The 19,810-nt window shown below is 34.4% G+C and overlaps 4 protein-coding genes across 5 annotated transcripts; all 4 read right to left on the bottom strand.

Moving 5' to 3' along the window:
• Nucleotides 1-1,744: 1,744 nt before the first annotated feature.
• LOC111809197 (potassium channel SKOR) lies at nucleotides 1,745-8,349 on the bottom strand. Of its 2 annotated transcripts, none has more exons than XM_023695583.2 (14): nucleotides 8,148-8,349; nucleotides 7,736-8,007; nucleotides 6,309-6,533; nucleotides 5,493-5,556; nucleotides 5,013-5,352; nucleotides 4,579-4,874; nucleotides 3,899-3,979; nucleotides 3,715-3,813; nucleotides 3,386-3,607; nucleotides 3,124-3,312; nucleotides 2,960-3,035; nucleotides 2,581-2,875; nucleotides 2,189-2,310; nucleotides 1,745-2,110 (listed from the first exon to the last, which is right to left on the bottom strand). In XM_023695583.2, the coding sequence occupies exons 2-14, from the start codon at nucleotides 7,912-7,914 to the stop codon at nucleotides 1,869-1,871; spliced, it is 2,430 nt and encodes an 809-aa protein (XP_023551351.2). In that variant the 5' UTR covers nucleotides 7,915-8,007; nucleotides 8,148-8,349; the 3' UTR covers nucleotides 1,745-1,868. The 2 variants fall into 2 exon arrangements, with proteins under 2 accessions (XP_023551351.2, XP_023551350.2); XM_023695582.2 differs by having other exon boundaries at nucleotides 7,736-7,966.
• A 2,964-nt stretch (nucleotides 8,350-11,313) lies between these two features.
• On the bottom strand, nucleotides 11,314-12,351 carry LOC111809198 (microsomal glutathione s-transferase). Its single transcript, XM_023695585.2, has 4 exons — nucleotides 12,057-12,351; nucleotides 11,891-11,966; nucleotides 11,630-11,802; nucleotides 11,314-11,524 (listed from the first exon to the last, which is right to left on the bottom strand). The coding sequence occupies exons 1-4, from the start codon at nucleotides 12,167-12,169 to the stop codon at nucleotides 11,449-11,451; spliced, it is 438 nt and encodes a 145-aa protein (XP_023551353.2). The 5' UTR covers nucleotides 12,170-12,351; the 3' UTR covers nucleotides 11,314-11,448.
• A 1,379-nt stretch (nucleotides 12,352-13,730) lies between these two features.
• Nucleotides 13,731-14,459, bottom strand: LOC111809120 (uncharacterized). Its single transcript, XM_023695472.2, has one exon. The coding sequence runs from the start codon at nucleotides 14,416-14,418 to the stop codon at nucleotides 13,918-13,920; it is 501 nt and encodes a 166-aa protein (XP_023551240.2). The 5' UTR covers nucleotides 14,419-14,459; the 3' UTR covers nucleotides 13,731-13,917.
• Nucleotides 14,460-15,479: 1,020 nt separating this feature from the next.
• On the bottom strand, nucleotides 15,480-17,942 carry LOC111809458 (glutamine synthetase cytosolic isozyme). Its single transcript, XM_023695923.2, has 12 exons — nucleotides 17,757-17,942; nucleotides 17,637-17,676; nucleotides 17,446-17,549; nucleotides 17,317-17,365; nucleotides 17,135-17,241; nucleotides 16,958-17,045; nucleotides 16,546-16,674; nucleotides 16,345-16,419; nucleotides 16,214-16,267; nucleotides 16,080-16,117; nucleotides 15,849-16,008; nucleotides 15,480-15,774 (listed from the first exon to the last, which is right to left on the bottom strand). Exons 1-12 carry the CDS (start codon nucleotides 17,828-17,830, stop codon nucleotides 15,622-15,624), a joined length of 1,071 nt encoding a protein of 356 aa, XP_023551691.1. The 5' UTR covers nucleotides 17,831-17,942; the 3' UTR covers nucleotides 15,480-15,621.
• Nucleotides 17,943-19,810: the final 1,868 nt, after the last annotated feature.

The following is a 19,810-nucleotide window of genomic DNA, read 5'->3' as shown; positions in this document are numbered from 1 at the left end:
ATTTTTAATTCATTTTAAATTCATATCTTATTAAATAATAATTGGGTGATATTTTCATGATGGCATTTTGAATAAATTTTATTTCAAAACAAAAGGCAAAGAAAAGGATAATTCCTTTTGAAAAAAAATAAAATAAAAAAAATGCATGATGAGTGGGGATGAAAAGCATAATTCCTTTTTATACCATCTTTTTTAGAAATTAATCTAACCGTATGATTTAAATTAATTATGCCGAGGATTATTGAGAGTGCGTCTCACATGAGTTAATTTGGGAAGAATACTGTCTCTATTGATATGAAGTCTTTTTAGAAGCCCAAAATAAAACTACGAGAACTTATGTTCAAAGTAAACAATATCATACCACTGAAGAGAGTCGGTCATGATTCTTAAAATCAAATCCAAATTTACTATCAAATGTTTGAAATAATGTCGAATTTATAATAATAATAATAATAATAATAAAGTAAAAGGAATTGAAATTAAATATTAAAAATGCAATATTTATGTGAGAGTTGGTGGAGAATTAAATGCAGGCAAAGGAGCGGAGAAGAGTTTTGGTATATAATTGATTGCACCAAAATGGGGTGCACCATGGGTCCCACCTGCACATGGCCTCCCCTATGCGATGTCGTTTCGTTTCTCCAATCACAATTTTTCTTTTTGTAATTATATAATCAGTGGAAATCAATATCTTTTTCTCACGTGATCTCACGTGCACTCCGCGCTTGTCCACATTTCTCTATTACTTTCAAAAAAATATATTGATAAAAATATAATCAATTTTGATTGAATTAAAATATATATATAATAAATTATGATATTACAAAATAATAATTAATTGATATCATTTACTCACATTAAAAAAATAGTTAGAACGTGAAATATAATAACTTTATGTAATCCATTATTACTTTTTTTAAATATGATTAACGAAACTTAACCCATGATTAGCCACGTATATAATTTGGAGGGGAAACTGGGAATGTCCACATCATCATCATTTCTTTTCTATTTGGTGGGGTAGCATGGGAGGTGGGGCCCATTTCTTGCATTTTTTTTTTCTTTATTTTACACCATTTTTCTTAATGAAAACTTTCCATTCACGTTAGCTTATCTTTTTAAAAAAAAAAAAAAAAAATTGAATATTTGAAACTTTCTATATATTTTATTTTGTTTAAAATTTTTATTGTTGTGGGCCGTAAGCAGAATAACTGTACTCACAGCACCAATGAACAGAATTACACAGGGACACCAAGATATTTACGTGGTTCGGAAGGAAGAAGTTACCCTACATCCACAGGTAACAACCAATCACTAATCAAACGAATTACCTTACATCCACGGGTAACAACCAATCACTAATCAAACGAATTACACAGAGACACCAAGATATTTACGTGGTTCGGAGAGAAGAAGTTCCCCTACATCCACCGGTAGCAACCAATCACTAATCACTAATTAAACAAGCGTTACAAGTGAATACCTCGCTATCACACTACAAAAACTCTCACCAATATGTCACTCAAGAAATATAATGTGACATATAAAACTCCCCCAAATTCCGATACCACTAGTTAGGAATGGAGGGAGAAATCTCACGTACTATTGAATAATAAAATTACCTATCATATAGCATTACATAATCAAATCTCGAATATGACTAAATCTAATTCAAATAAACGGATCAAATCTAATCCAAATAACCAAATCAAATCAAAACTTACACAATTTACAACATTTATAATTAAATATTAATAATATTTTGTAAATGATTGAATCATTACAAAAAGTAGAGTAAATGGTTACTCTTAACTTGTATAATCGACAATGGGAAGAATGTTAAACCATAGGTTTATTATTGGGATACATTAACGAGTTTCAGGAACTAGATACAGCTTTTGACCTTCATCAACCATATGGATATCAAGAATTTTACCTCCATCTTCTGATAATATACAGCATTCACCTGAAACTAGAAGCTGATCTGATGATACTTTGATGAGCTCTTCAATGGTGTATGGAACCCATAGGACGATTCCAGGCTTTCTATTTTCTTCAGGATCCCATGGGTGGAAGGGGAACACTGTACATTTCTTCGAGTATTTTCTGTCTGTTCAAAAAAAAAAAAAAAAAAAAATGTCAATTGGACCATATGTTTTAAGAATTCCTTTGGTAAAAATGATAATACCTGAGAATTTTTTTGAGGAATAAGAGGATTCTAATAACTGAGAATCTTTTGCCTCTTCGAACAGCTTAACCAAATTCTTGTTTCCACAAATACGGGCTTCATCAAGCGGGGTGTTTCCCCATCTGCACCAAAACAAATATTATAGAGTAACATAATGGAAGTGCTTTTCCATAAGGTTTGGAGAGGGCTGTGCAAGTAAGCTCCATGGTTAGAAATCACGGATCTCCACAATGGTATGTGATATTGTCCACTAAAAGCATAAGCTCTCGTGACTTTACTTTTGGGTTCTCCAAAAGACCTCATACCAATGGGGACAGTGTTCCTCACTTATAACCGGAAAACAAAAAAGAATGTAATATGTTCTAAGAATGTAATATGTTGTATTTGGGTACCTGTCCTTTGAGAAAACACTACCCCCATATTCTAAAAGCAACTTTGCCATCAAAGTTAGCCCAGAAGAGGCAGCTATATGTAGCGGAGTTCTGAAATCGTAATCTTTGGTGTTGGGGTCAATGCCATAGAGCAATAATCTCTTAATAAGATCTGCATCACCCCTTGATACTGCAGCACAGAGGAAGCTACCAGCATTCTCAACCTTCAATGAAGCACCTTCTTTAGAAAGCAACTCAGCAACATGATCGTTCCCATTCTTGATGGCTTCCATCAATGGTGTATTGCCAAAATTATCTGGGAAAAGGACACATCAAATATCACCGAGTTATAGAGAAGATGAATTCTCAGAAGACTTGTGTTCTACTGTTTATAACAAACCTGTAAGATCAACGTCTACTCCTTCCTGAATTAGGAAAACTACTATATCATCGAATGCTCTGGATGCTGCAAGATGCTGTGGAAAATGAACTAAGTTGTTCAATATCATCTCCAAGAAAAAAAAAGTGTACATATAATATAAAGTAAACTATGCCTATCCATACCAAAGGCGACCTTCCATCATAATCTGTCTTGTTTGGATCAGCTCCAGCTCGAACCAGACCTTTCAATTGGTACAGATCTCCATGATATGCGGCACTGTTCACCTTGAGAGCAAGTTCAGCTTCTTGCTTACCAATATGAAATGTGATATCTGATTCCATTTGCTTAATTCGGAGGCTCGTTTCTCTTCCCTACAGATTTGGAATCCTTAAAAGGAAGCAATGCAACTCTTAGAAGAATAATTTAGCATATAATCAAAATTACCTCAAGAAGATTGTTCAAGATTTTCCTGCCGTCGTAGAAGTATATGTCAAGGATATTTGTGAAGGACTGCTTGTCAAGGCGCAGTAGTCTACATAATTCACACACTCGAACTGTATAGGGTTGAGGAATATTGCAAAGAATTGAAATCTCTCCAAAAGAGCTGTTGGGTTCTAGTAAATCTATGGTTTCTTCTGAACCATCTTGTGCTATGCCCACTTCCTCCTGCAGATATATGGTCAACTTATTGAGAATTTCAGCATGTTCTTGCCAACATTAATGTCAGCTCCTTCCAAAGACGAGTACAGAAAGTATGGTGAGTGGAATCATACCAGCACACCATGAGAGACAAAATAAAGTTGATCGACCACATTTCCTGGTTCCATTATCACCTCTCCAGGCAGAAAGAACTCTTCATGCAGTCTAATAACCTACCATGACAAACCAAAGAAATAACATGAAAATCCAAAATGAAGAAGAAATCATCTGCTACAAACTAGAAAATAAAATGCTTACTATTTGGTTGATGAACTCTGGAGAGCATCCTTTAAAGATAGCGACATTCTGAATGCAAGACAAGTATAATGTTTGGGAAATCTGCATAAAGTGAAATAATGTCATGCTAGCAATCCAAGCACATTTATGCAAATCATTAGTTTATGCAAAGACACGGTGAAGAAAGTGAAAAGAAGCCAAGTGATTCCTAATAGGAATCACATATGATATTGTCCACTTTAAGCATAAGCCCCCGTGGCTTTCCTTTTGGTTTGTCTAAAAGACCTCATACCAATGGAAATGTATTCCTTACTTAAAAGCCCCTAATCATTCCCTAAATTAGCCGTATGTGAGACACCCCACCAACAATCCTCTCCTTGAACAAAGTATACCATAGAGCCTCCCCTGAGGTCTATGGAGCTCTCAAACAGTCTCCCATTAATTGAGGTTTGACTCCTTTCTCTGGAGCCCTCGATCAAAGGGTGACTTTGCTTTTGGTTTCCCTAAAAGACCTCATACCAATAGAGGTGTATTCGTTACTTATAAATCCATGATCATTCTCTTAATTAGTCAATGTGGGACTCTCCACCAACAATCCTCAACATTTTCTAACGTCATTACTTTGTATATGAACCAGTTCCCTTGTAACACTATTTATTACATGTAAACTAAATTATGTAAAATTGAACATCAGTATTTACCTTAGCACGGATCGATATTGGGATGTCCTGTAGAACAGAAGCTTCAGTATAGCTACTTTCATACTGTAAACGTAAGTGACCTTTGATCTGATCACGGATGTCCCTGCTAAGTCTATTTCTGTTCATGTATTTCATTATATCTGTCATTTTATCCCTGAATTTCACCGTCTTAGACCCTTTTACAATCAACGCAGTCATGTTACCAATCAAGTAAGCACCAAGAACCATGTCAAATGATACATAAATCATAACGAATATCATTTCCCTCAGGTTGACTGCATGTATATCACCATAACCTGTTCATAAACAAACAAGAATTAAGGAACACAGCAGATGCCTGTAAATAACCAACTAGTGGAGGTTATTCTAATATCTATGTACTTCCATTTCATTGGCTCAAAAAACATCATTGAAGACGTTAAGAAGGTACTCACCAACAGTGGCCATGGTGACAATAGCAAAGTATAAAGATGTGGTGTATCGTTTCCATAGATCAATATCCCTGAAATGTGAGTAACTGTAGTCCCCCAATTTTAAGCTTCCGATCCATGTGTACCCTTCTTCGGTAGGAGGAAGAGTGGTTGCCAAATAGTAAAAGATGCAGGCCGCAGTATGTGTGCAGTAAAGTTCAACAACAATGAGCTTCACAATTCTAGTAAACATATAATTAATTCGTATATCCTTCTCCATCCTCTGAAAAAAATCGGTGACTTTCCGCACCCGAAATAGCCTTATCCATAGAAGGCATCTCACCTCCTCTCTCTTCCCACAAGCCTGATCGAACACACATAAAAATTTGTTTAAAACAGAATTCCTTGAAAGATCAGAAAGTGTGCAATAAACCCTCTTAGGTATAATTTGCATTCCATCAGACACTCATCAGAAAAATCAAAGAAAGCTTTGTGGAGGGTCACCTTATAAATGAGGTCCCAGGGCATACAGCTGAGAAAATCAGTCACAAAAGTGGACTTCAAGTACCTGTAGAACAAAAAAAGAACTTATCAGGTGAAATCATGGACTGTATCACTGACCAGAAGAAATTTCCACTCCAAAAACAAAGCTATACTAAAGTTCTTTATATTTGGAGAAATCAGGCCGTGAACATTGAATGGTTAGTAATTACGACTCTCTACAATAGTATGATATTGTCCATTGTCCACTTTGAGCATGAGCTCTCATGATTTTGCTTTTAGTTTCCCCAAAATGCCTCGTACCAATGGAGATGTATTCCTTATTTATAAACTCATGATCATCCCCTTAATTAGGCTAATGTGGGACTCCCTCCCAACAATCCTCCCCTCGAATAAAATACACCATAGAGTCTCCCTTGAGACCTATGCCCTCGAACAACCTCTCCTTAATCAAGGCTCGACTCCTTTCTCTGGAGCCCTCAAACGAAGTACATTCTTTGTTCGACACTTGAGTCACTTTTTTACTACACCTTTGAGGCTAACAATTTCTTTGTTCGATGTTTGAGAATTCTATCAGTATGGCTAAGTTAAGGGCATCACTTTGATACCATGTTAGGAATCACAACTCTCCACAGTGGTATGATATTGTCCACTTTAAGCATAAACTCTCATGGGTTTGCTTTAGACTTCCCAAAAACCTCGTACCAATTAGCTAATGAGAGACTTCCTCCCAACAATTCTCAACCGACTATACTAAATTCTTTGTATAGACCCAAAAACAGAGTGAAAATACAATGTCAACCAGGAAAGGAAACTGACTTGAGTGCTATTGGAGTGCGCCTATAGACCATTAGGTATGTCTGACTGTCTCTGTAGGCAAGGAAGAACTGGAAAACAATGTCAACCAGGAAAGCAATCTGTCCAACAATGTCAAGTATAAATAGATTATCTGGTAATCCCCTGAAGAACGCGAACTCCATGGGTGTGAAGAAGGAAGAATACACTGCCCATATCAGTATGAACTTCGTCCACGCCCTATACCACCTGCATTTCATTTCATATTATTTACCAACTTCAATCAGTATCATAGTTAAAATTAATAATCTGATTATTTAGCATTTACACCCATAAGATGCAATTTATGGAAGTCAAAATATAACATTATTAATAAAATTCCAACCATTTAATATCATTACCTCAACTTATCATTCAAATCTAAAAATTAAAGTTTTTATTTTTGTTTTTTAAGATTAAACTTATAATCACTATTTCTACATGATTCTCATATTTCATTACCCACGTTTTAAACATATTTATAAAAAAAAACCAATCTAAAATTTAAAAATGGTTTTATTTTATTTTATTTTATTTTTAAAATTTTGTTTAGAACTAAAATGTGTTTTTAAGGATCAACATTTTAAAACAAATAAAAAAGCTATAATTTTTTAAAACAAAATAGTTGATTACACGATAAATATCTATGAACAATAAGATAGTAATTTTTAAAATTTGTGTAGAGTCTCGAACCCAAAACTTGACATACATAATATAAACAATTCAACGTGTAAAATCAATCTAAAATTTTAAAATTTTATATTATATTTAATTATAAATGGTTTGATTTTTTTCTTTTTGTATATGCACCTCACTTCTATTTACTAATTTAATATATAATTACCTATAATAAGCTAAAAGGAAAAGGACAAAAAAAAAATATATGTAATTAAAATATGATTGCTCAAAGAAAATTGGGTTATCTATTTATTTAAATTTTGAATTCAAATAAATGAATGTTTTATGAATTGAGTTAGAAGAGATTTGATGGGTTGAGTTCGGATTGAAGTGAATTAACCTAAATTTATTAAATTTATTTTAATTTTATAATAATAATTTTTCTGTTCATTTTTTCAACCCATAGTAGTTTTTTAAAATATATATTAAAGTAAATTAAAAAATAAATAAATAGATGAAAATAAAAATTAGAAATGAAGTAGATGATTGAATCTAAAATGTGTTCCCACCGACTCAAACCAACGCATCAAAACCTCGACTATGTCGCAAGAAATTACGATTTTAAATGTGAAATCCTATCTTCTTTCACGAACAATTTAGATCTCTCGGTTATCTTTTTCCCAAATTCTTCAACTACTTCCTGTGCGACGTGTGTCAAAATGATGCAAATTCTTGGAGGATTGTTCAAATTAGTTTTGGAATTGAGGTTTCCGTTTCCAGAAAAGCGTGCGTACCTGCTGTCAGGGTGGATAATGAGGCCTTTAATGCCATTGATGATATTTTCGCGGCTAAATCTTCTGCGACCCGATTGCATACTCAGCTCTTTCTGAACCAGGTCCAGTCGGCTCGCTCGCGACGACGCGATCCGTTCGCGAACCGTCTCCACATTATATTCCTCCTCATTCGAATCCATCCACCGCCTTCCGTCCTCCTCTCTTCACCAGAACCGCACCTTCTTCTACTTCCTGCATACGATTTCCTCGAACAGATGAGACATTGGAGAGACCTACTTCAAAGCAAAAGCTAAAGCTAAAGGCGAACTCAATCGCGGAACTTAATAATGTTGAACTAGAAAGTTCGTGAACGATGAGACGATCATGGATTTTGAAAACGAATTAACTGCAGAGGAAGTTGAAAGAAGGTTACCGTGCAGAATCTGCCGCTTGAAGCTTTTGATTGTGCGTACAGATGGAATCGCGAGGAAAATGAGAGAAACGGTTTGAACGATGACACGAGCGCAGTTCGGATTTTCACGGAGATCTTCACGAATATGGCAACAGTGGGAAAGAGAACAAGAAAGAGATTTTTTCTCTCTTTTTTTCTTCAAAATAAATATTGTTGGATGAAGAAGAACAAGAGAAGGGATTTATAGATAAGGATGGGTAATTTTTTTAATCGCCAAATTCGCCGTTTGCATTAAGGCCCGTTTATTTGTTGAAAACTAAAATGAGCTGAAATCAAAATCAATGGCATGTAATTTGTTTACTTTAAACTCTCACAAATCAAATTTAAAATTAGATTAATGTAATTATCAATTTGTTGCAAACTCGCCATAACTATAATTGTTTTGTTTTGTTTTATTTAAAAACACGAAGTTGGTGTAATTCTCGAGAAATATTCTATGTTATACCACATCATATAACTTACGTGGTATGTGAACATTTATTCGTCGATTATTTCTCTAGTCATGAATTATGCGACGCGTACGTTTATGTTTTTTTTTTTTTTTTTTTTTTTTTTTTTTTTTTTTTTTTTGTTACTTTTGGGTGCATGAGCTCACAAGCCCAATCAACCCTAAGAAGTATGGTAGTAGTGTTTGTCTTGTAAGTTCACATGCATACGCTTAGAATGTGCGTAGACAATTACTATACATTTAATTACATTCAATTGACAATATATTTATGTATTAAAATATTAAATAAAATATAGACGTTAACATAGATCATAATGGACACTGATATGCATTTTACATTTTTTTTTTGTATGATTTTTATAATTTTTTATTTGAATTATGTTAGATTAGCCATCAATTATGAATATAATTTACGTATATATATGTGATGAATCGTGCAAATACCATACAACTGTCTAATATGAGGTTGCTGGCATGTTATGGAAGGCTTAAAGAGTTTTAAAAATTCTATTAATTTAAAATATCTGTTAATCGTCAGATTTATTTAATTAATCTGCATTAGTCAAGATTAGCATACTTAATAAGTGAACACTTGGACGATGGAGATTGCGATCATTGGCATTTTTAAAATAAATTGAAAATTAAGTTATTATCATTAATGTCTGTGCTTTTTATAAAAAAAAAATAATTTACAAATCTCACTCTATATTTTCAAATTTAATTTTAAAATCAACATATCTAAGCTATCAAATATCTCATATCCACTTCTTAACTTCCCTCTAATAAAATAATGTATATTAAATTACTGTATAAGTTTTTCTTAGGAAAAAGATAATTTAAATTATTAGAATTAATATAATCTTCTCAAGGATTTATTTAATTATGAGTGATGTAATTAGGATATATTACCTAGTTTATTTAAAAGCAATTCAATTTCGGTATGGTTGGAGCGTACACGTGTACGAATGGATCTGAAACTGTTTAATGATAATAACTTTATAATTTATTTATTTTGTTTTAAAGACTCAAATAATAATTTCCCCCCTAATAATTTACGGAATTAGTTGGCAAATTCGTATTGGCTCAAATTATTTTAGACATTTAATAACCTATTTATTTATTTACCTATGTTTAGTGTCATAGAATTTATATATTCAAAATAAAAAAGTACAAAAAAATGACATAAAAACTATAAATAATTTATTTTAAGATGGGTTTAGGGTCTAATTTTGTATTATCAATTTTTTTTTATTGTGAATTATTGTGTGTAGGAAATTCAATCTTTAACTATGTTACAATTCAATCTTGAGAAAGGTATTAATTTTTTATTTACTTAATCATATTCAGATTAACTAATTACCATGGTGAAAAGCTTTTATTGAATAATGACCCAGAGAAAGAGAACTTGAATTAGAGGCCTCTTGACCATGAGATAATAATAATAAAATTGTAAGCACCAAAATTAAAATTGAATATGATAATTAAAAAAGATTGATATATTATAAGGTGAATAGACATGTGGGGGAGGGATTGTGGGTCACAGGGAAATGTTTAGTTAGTAAATGCATTTCAGATTGCTATACATACTACACTCACAAGGGGCCCGTGCATTCAATTATTATCCCAGGGAACAGTCAAGGTGCAGGTAGTCCGCATCTTCACAGACATGTCTATTTCACCGAGCCTCTCTCTGAGACAGTGCCCAGATCTGCAGGTCGAAACTTACCCGACAAGAAATTTCGCTACTTTAGGACCGTTATAGTTACCGCCGCCCTTCACCGAAGCTTCGGTCGCTGACTCTCATGTCATCAGATCACCAACTTCCTTGACCTTCCGACACTGGACAGGCGTCAGCCCCCATACACAGTTTACAACTTTGCGAGTCCAAAGAGTACCCAATTCAGTAGATAATGTGATGCAGCCCAATGGCCAAAATAGAGTCTCTACCAACAATCTTCAACAACCCTCCCCTCGAACAAAACACATCATAGAATCTCCCTAAGGCCTATAGAGCCCTCGAACAACCTCTCCATAATCAAGACTCAGCTCCTTCTCGGGAGCCCTCAAACAAAGTACGCCCTCTATTCGACACTTGAGTCCCTTTTGACCTCTCAATTTTCATATTCGACACTTGAGTCCCTTTTGACCTCTCAATTTTCATATTCGACACTTAAAGATTCTATTAACAAAGGCGAGATTTTGCTTTTTGCTTTCTCAAAAGACTCCATTACAATGGAGATAGTATTCAATGTCGGACTCTTTTCCTAACAATCTTCAACGACTCTTCTCCTAACCATCTTCAACGACTCTTCTCCTAACAATCTTCGAAGCCACACTTTCTCAAACCGCTATGAAACTCAGAAATTTAGGCAGGGGCAGGAACGGGTGGCGATTTTGATGATTGAAAGGATTTACAGTGGGTAGAGTTTTTGGAACCCGGATGCAGGAACGATAAAATAAGGGAACATAAAGGTCTTATGTAGGTTTGCTATTACTTTTAATAATAATGTTTAGATTTCAAGTGGTGAAAATATAATTCTTAGTGTTATTAATTTGACTGGCGGTTTAATCAGAACAAGGTCAATGGGAGAGATGTTTTAACTCATCAATTGGTATAATGATTCTATGGTTCTAAATCTAATCCCACATAATATAAGAAGATGATTAAGAAAAAAACACTTGATCACAAACCAGTCAATTTCATTATTCAATTTCATCAAACCCAAAATCAGAAGTAGCAGATCCAAGGCCAAGAGGGCGAGGAAGATGAAGAACACTACAACATCACGCAAAGCAAAGCTAGAAGACCAGACCTTAAGCACGAAGAAGCGTCACAGCAAACGAGATTGTGCAAATCATCAGACCAAGCAACGCCAAGAAAAAATATTTCCTGTTCAATTGTCATCCCAAATACAAAAAATCCATCCATCAAGTTTCCAAATTGAATCAAATTATTAAAATCGAATCTCAACAGAGAATTTCCCAGAAAACGAACCCGATGGTGAGACGCTTTTCAGGCACGCCAGTGGCGTAACCTCTGAAGTAGAAGAACCGAGCCACGACATAGAGAACCCCCAACGAAGCGCTAATGCAAGGATGCCTAATTCCTCCCAAAATCATAAGCATGAAGAACAGAGGCATCATTTCCAGCGAATTCTGGTGCCCTCTCTGTTCCAAACACACTCCACAATTCAGACTCAACCGTAACAAAAACAAAAACATAAAAAATCGAATCGGAGTTCAAAGAATCAGAAACCTGGATACAGTTGAAGATCTTAGCATCCTTGTTCTCGGATTCCAGAGCGTAGAGATTGGGGTAAAAGACCTTATACCTAAAATAAAAAATCGAAACAGAAAGATATAACAACATTCACGAAAAAGAGAGAAAACAAAATCCAAAAAAGAAAGAGAAGAGAAGTTACTTCTTCCGAGCGCGGCCGACCTGACCGGCCATCCAGAAATTGAAAAAGGAGTAGAGGACAAGAACAAGGACGACATAGCCATATTCTCTGGAGAGAAGGTCGATAGCGGCCATTTTTGGAGATGGAGGTGAGAATTGAAGAAGATGGAAGGAGGTTCTTATGGGTAAGGGAGTGTAGTCGGCAACTTCTTCTCCAAGCCATTGAGTTTACTATTGATTGGTTGAGTCAACTGTAAAACCTGACCGGATCGTCTCTGAGTGGAATTTGGGGATTAGGGTTTCAGAATCTAGAATTCTCCGTCCGGGATCAGTAGCTTCTTTATTTATTTATTTATTTATTTTTGTGGATGGGGGTAATAAAGACATTTACACCATTGTTCTTAAATTTTAAAAATTTACACGTTTAATTTTTATTTCATCTCTAATTCTCAAAATAGTTCTTACATTTAATTTAACTTTACCTTTTACATTTTTATCCGATACTGACTTTTATTCACTTGTCTTAATTTCTGTTAATTTTCTATTACCATAAAATCTATAAATTTAAGGACAAAAATGAAATTGACCAATTAGAAATTAAACTCAAATTTTCAAAAATTAAAATGTTTAGTATGATTAATAATAGATAATATATATATATATATATATATATATATATATATATATATATATATATATATATATATATATATATATATATATTTAAATTTAACATATGGGTGTGGATTGAAACCTAAAGCACGTGAGATATATATGCATTTATAAAAATAAAATTATAATTATTAAAAACTTCTTTTTTTGTTTCTTAATTACAAGTTTGAGCTCTAATTGTTTAAATATTTTTTTTTTAGTATAATTTAAATTTTGTTTTAGTTCATGTGTGTTACGTGGAAATCACTGCAAGTGGAGTAAGATTCGGATTACCTTGTCGATCGAATATCTTAAGGTAAGAACATTGTTTGATATTCGAATCACTCCACAAGCAAGATCGATCATGTAAAGCTTGAGTGGTTCTTGTTGATCAAATATCTCAAGGCAAAAACACTTGTTTGAGATTCGAATCACTCCAGAAGCAAGATTGATCATGTCGAACTTGAATTATTCTACATGCAACCTAAACTACATAAATTGCAAATAAACTTAGTCATTGGCTAAAGGAAGCACAAATGCTTTTTTTAACTACATTTTATAAGTCTACTTACAAATACAACATATATGGCTTTATATAGCCTCAAAATGAAACTATTAAATGCATTACAAGAGTTGTAACATTCGTGTCATAATTAACCATCATGTAATTGTAACCTAATGTAAATAAAAAGTCTTAAAATACATTAATGAAATACAATAATTCTAAATTACTCTTAATTATAATCCACCCAAAATTTATAACACGAAACTTCATTCTTCTTCAATGTGGTATGAATTGAAATATCTTTTGATAATTTCAACAATATTTTCTTCACATCTTCGTTGAAGTATATTGTATGATTGGTGTCTCTTGGTTCATATTAGTGTGACTTTTTTAAAATAATAATTTTGGTCCATACTAATTATTATATTATTTATCACATAATTTAGGTATCTAATACAATCATGTAGCATGTAGCAAGTATGCATATTTAAAATGGTCATTAATTTATTAAAATTAAAATAAAAATAAATACCAAAATAATTATTTTTGAAAGTTCATAGATTAAATATATAATTTAAAATAAAGTAAATTAAAAAACAAAGAAAACTTTAAATTTGGAAATAATTCGTCCTATATTCTTTTTATGATTTTCCTCCACATATGGCCCCACCTCTACATGTTACAATGATTTTGAGAGTAGAATAAATTAGGTAATTAGGAGCAGCTTTTAATGATCATGACCGGCGGTGCTCCGGCGCGGTTGTTTTCCGGGCGGATGGACGAGAGTGCCGACGACCACATCCTCCCGTTTGCCACACATCACCGACGGTCTCCGCCGCCACAAACCTGTTCTAAACTTCTTGGGCTTCGTGGGCTTCCTTTCAATCTGTCGTCCCAGATCCAAAAGTTCAGATTCAAAGCTCCTGAGGCTAAAATTATTCCGATCAGTGGGGTCCAGGAGATCGGACAACCGCCGTGAAATGCTGGCGACTTCGTAGCTGTCGAGTAGGGAGGGTGTTTGGGAGCGTCTGATGGCCTCGAGCCTGTAGCGAGAGGGCTTGGGGAGTGTAGTGGGCCTTGTGAGGCCGAATTCGCGCATGGGCTTGGAATCGGAGCCGGACCCATGCTGGTACCAGGCCCACGCCGCTGCCTTCACCGCCGCTAAGTCATCGGTGGTGGGTTCCGTCGGGGGGATTGGGCTGAGGGAGATGGATGCCGGCAATGGCATGGGAAAATGAAGGAAGCGTGGGTAAGTTTTGGGGATGATTTGTTGGAATTTATGGGGCTATGATGTTCCACGCCATTGGCTCTCCAACTATTGCCTTTTACTTTTTTACCCTTTTTCTTAAAAAAAACAAATAAATCTAAAGAACAGAATTTAAACCTTTAAACAATTATATAAATTTAAATCTAATTTAATATCATGATATTGGCAGAAAGTACATGCTATTTCAAGCTACAAGGGGTGGAATGAAGAAGAAGAATCGACAATTAACGGATACCATTAAAGACAATCACATGTTCGTTCACAATCAAAATCTCTTCGATCACACAGAGAGATTTCTCTCTCTTGATTATTGAGTTCAAGGGTCACGTTCTATTTTTCGTTTCTACTTTAAGAGTGAAAATTATCATTACAGACTAACACGGGTCTTTCTAGATCATTTTATCCTCACTCACATGTATCTTATAAAAAATTTTAGGAGATCACTTAACATAAAATTACTTCAGGTAAAACTGTGAAGTCCCACATTGGTTAGGAGGAGAACAAACCACCATTTATAAGACCTTCCCCTAATAGACGAGTTTTAAAGCCTTGAGGGGAACCCCGAAAGTGAAAGCCCAAAGAGCACAATATTTGCTAGCGGTGGATTTGGGGCGTTACAAATGGTATCAGAGCCAGGTTTCGGTTGTTCCCCGAAGGGGGTAGACACGAGGAGGTGTTCAATAAGGATGCTGGACCCCAAAAATGGTGGATTTGGGGGCGGTCCCATATTGATTGGAGGAAGGAAAGAGTGCAAGGGCCCGAAGGGGGGTGGATTGTGATGTCCCACCACATTAGTTGGGGAGGAGAATTACGAAAGGGAAAGCCTAAAAAGGACAATAACTGCTAACTGTGGATCTGGGCCCTTACAAAGGGGGTGGATTGTGATGTCCCACATTGGTTGGGGACGAGAATTCCGAGAGGGAAAGCCCAAAAAGGACAATATCTGCTAACTGTGGATCTGGGCCGTTACAAAAACACATTTAACCAGCTCTTGTGATTAAGCCACCAAAAACAAAATCTACTTTTATCGAAGCAAAATTGCTAACTTTTATTATTTAAATCTCAAACATGGAGTTTCCCTTTTGCAGCTGAAGAAGACAATAAGAAAAACATGGAAATTATAAAACCCAATGACCAACACAAACATTTTGGTGTGCTCTAAATTCATGGCTTCCAAAGGATGGTAGTTTCTGCAATCATGGAAGTGACTGTGTAAGGATCCATGTTGGATGCAGGCCTTCTGTCTTCAAAATAGCCTTTCCCCGATTTCTCCGTGTCTCGCCCGACTCGAATCGAAGCTCCTCGGTTTGCAACACCCTACGTCAATTATGCACCAAATCAAACCAAACTATACTTTTAATTCAACCATAAATATACGGTGATTTGTTTACCCATAAGAAAGTGTTGATGTCCGCTGTTTCGTGTCGACCAGTGAGACGCCGCTCGTTCCCTTCTCCGTATGCAGCAATGTGTTCTCTGTGCCTTAGTCCTAGCTTTTCAATGGCTTTCTTGATCACCTCGTAACCTCCCTCTTTTCTCATTGACTTCGTACTGAAAATTTTAATTTTAAAAAATTATAAAAATTATAAATCATTTTCAAAGACTAAATTTAAATTTATTACCTGTAGTTAGTATGGGCCCCAGCTCCATTCCAATCACCCTAATGTGTGAATGAATTAATAAAAATTAAGGTGAGAAATTAAAATTAAAATTAAATTTTAAAAATTAATTGGAAAATTAAATTAAAATTTCTAACCGGAATTGGTTTGGGGTCAAAGGAAAGAACCACCCCCGCAATTTCCGTAATCCTCTGTTAAATCACACCCAGGTAAAAGTTTAGTAAAAGGTAAAAAGTAGGTGCCAAACTGGCGGTAATTTTGAAGTTACCTCTAAAATGTACCGCGCGACCCACAGTTCATCTGCTGCTGATATTCCCACCGATGGACCAACTTGGAATTCCCACTAAACCATTTTTAAACATTTTAATTTTAATTTTTTTAACACGAACGTTAAAAGTTTAGAGATCAAACTCGCATGTTTACTCGAAAATATATATATATATTTTTTTTTAATAAAACGAGGTATTACTTGACCAGGCATGACTTCGCCATTGATACCACTGATGTTGACACCAGCAAATAGACAGGCCTTATAGTGAGCATCAACAATGTCGCGACCAAATGTTTTATCCGCACCAGCACTACAGTAGTATGGTCCCTGTCACCACATCATAACGTTTAACCCTTTAATCTTCTCATTAACCAACACTAATTCTCGTCAAATTTCATAATCAATTACAACTACACCACTAATACTAAAATTTCGCTAGATTATTTTGGAAATCCCTGTGTTAACGGGTATTTTAAACACTGTTAATAGATATTGTTCGTTTTTTACACACGACGTATCGTCATTAACCTGCATCTACTGAGAATAGATTTTCACACAAAGAAATGTTTTGTTCCTCTCTCCAATGTATGTGGGATAATTTGGTATTTACCTGAGGCCCGGGGAAGCCACCAATGGGCCATCCAATAGGCCATTTGACATCCTTCTGCAACAGTGTATACTCCTGCTCAATTCCGTACCTGTCGTTTTTTTACTCCAAAATTTTAAACTCCCGAACAAGAACAATAATTCAAAACCGGACCAAACCGGACCAAACCAAACCAAATACCATGGCTCTTCAGCTACTACATCCGGATGGCTAAAGATCTTCGCCGCCGCGTGTCTCTTGTTCGTCGGAATCGGCTCCCCTGCCGGAGTGTACGAATCACAGATCACCTAAACAACAAAACGCCTCCTTAATCTCATTACAAATTTGTTCAAATTTAAAAAAATTTCAACCTCGCAACTTACAAGAATATTATTTCCTCTTCTGAACGGATCCCTGAAAATAGCTTGTGGGCTGCGAAGAAAAAACGTGTAAATTCAGCATAAAACAACGAAATAGCCATTAAATTTAAAGGAAGACAGCAAGGTTATTACTATAAGATGACTTCACTGTCTTCTCCCGGAGCTTGGCCGGTGCTGGAACCGTCGTAATTCCACTTGGGCAGCTTCGAGGGATCACTAACGTACTCGGAAATCGTCTTAAACACAAAAAAGCACCAAACTTTAAGACGCAATGATAAAAACAAACAAAACAAAAAAAAAACTGTCTTTTTGTTTAGCTGTACCCTGGCTTTGCTTCGGACGTCTTTGCCGGAGCCACCGACCCTGTTTCCATAAGGCAGAAATAAAAAATGGGTATTGGAAAAGAAGGAAAATTGAAGAGGAAGAAGGAGGAGGGGACTGACCAAATGTACTCGGCGATGACCTTGTCCGTGTAGTCGCAGAGGTTGAGGTTGATGAGGTCGGAAAGGGAAGACATTTGTGCAGTACGAGGAAGTTGGTCAGGGAATTGGGTTGGGTTTTGTTTTTTGAATACAGCTGCTTGGTGCTACGGTCGGATTTATAGGCGATGGAAGTGTATGAATTGTTGTTAATTTTTTCTTCTTTTTATTGAATTGAAGAACAATTTTGATTCGTCAATTTCAAGTTTATGTTTCATTTAATTTAAAAAGAAAAGAAACAGAGCGGTCACCGGTTATCGGAGGTGACCTTCTCAAAAAGGAAATCCGTGTTGTTCAGAATCGGATTTTCATTCAGCCACTTTAATATATATATATATATATATATATATATATATATATATATATATATATATATATATATAAAACACACTAGTATTTAGTTTCAAAAATATATCACTCTCCTTGACCCTTTGTTCGATATTTGAAAATATTATCCTGAGCATAAGCTTTCACGGCTTTGCTTTGGGTTTTCACAAAAGGACTCAGTCGAATGGAGATTCTCATTTATAAACTCATGATCTTCCACAAAATTAACGAATGTGGGTCTCACTCTCAATAATCCTCAACAATCCTCTCCTCGAACAAAGTACACTATAAGCCTCCCCTTAATCTGAGCTCGGCTCCTTTCTCTAGAGCCCTAGAACAAAGTACACCCCGATTCCTTTCTCTGGAGCCCTCGAACGGAGTACACAATTTGTTCGACACTTTAGTCACTTTTGACTATACCTTTGAGACTCACCATTTTTGTTCGATATTTGAGGATTCTATTGTCATGGCTAAGTTTAGGGAATGACTCCGATACCATGTTAAGAATCACGACTCTCAACAATCGTATGATATTGTCTACTCTGACCATAAGCTCTCATTAACTTTTATGGGTATTATAAGAATTATTAATGATTTTTTAAAATTTTAATGGTATATTTTGCAAATTATTAAAAAAATAAAAAATAATATTTTTGAAATAAATTATTAGGAATTATATTGTGAATTTTTTTAAATATATTTTTAGAATATTATTAGAAAATTTTAAAATTTGGAAGAATATTTGCGAGGAAGTATAAGATTTAAGTCTTTTTTTAATTATTAATTTTGCGAAAATATAAATAATATTTTAATGCTAATTTAGTCCGTACTATGTCGGGTCATTATAAGATTAAAATTAAAAATTGACAATTTTTAATGGATAAAGTTCCCAATAAATTCAACATTTTATTAAAAAAAAAACATAAATGGAATATCATAATTTTGGGATGGGAAGTACAAAATTGTCGTTTTCCCACCATTCAAGTTAAAATTTTATTTGTGTACTTGCACAAAAAGTTTAAAAAAAAAAAAAAAAATTATATTTTCAACTATGTAATCCATACAATATTTCAATAAGAAATTACAAAATTAATCAATAATAAAATAACAACAGTAACTATTTAATTAAAAACATAGAAACTTAGGCTCCAAATATTTCTATAAATTTTATTTTATTAATACAAAAAAATTAGAAAAATTAGGAGTATATATAAGTCTGTAATTATATTAAGAAGAATAATTGTTATTAAAATCTATATGTTAAAATAATTTTAAGATATTAAGATAGCATAGTATGATTCGGTTGTAGACAAAACTAAGTGGGCAAGGACTTTGTGACTCATAATGGCCCCACTCATCCAAATTATAGAAATTAAATTTTTTTTGGGTTTAAATTTATATATTTTTGTTAGAAATCACGACTCTCCCTAATGGTATGATATTGTCAACTTTCATGACTTTGCTTTAGGTTTATCCAAAACACCTCGTTCCAATGGAAAAAATATTCTTTATTTATAAACTCAATATCATTCTTAAATTAGCTGATGAGCTATTTTCCTATTAAAAATGAGTGGTTGTGGTAGGAATATTTTAAGTTCTTAAATTCTTAGCTATCAAATGTTGGGCAGTGAAGCGTTATCTTTCTCAATCTTTCCTACTTGCTAGTGATTCAAAGAATAATTTTAAAATTT

Source organism: Cucurbita pepo, chromosome 13 (assembly GCF_057944985.1).
Source record: "Cucurbita pepo subsp. pepo isolate OVF chromosome 13, ASM5794498v1, whole genome shotgun sequence".
In the NCBI taxonomy this organism is placed as follows: Eukaryota; Viridiplantae; Streptophyta; class Magnoliopsida; order Cucurbitales; family Cucurbitaceae; genus Cucurbita; species Cucurbita pepo.
This window is presented reverse-complemented; position numbering and strand designations above follow the sequence as displayed.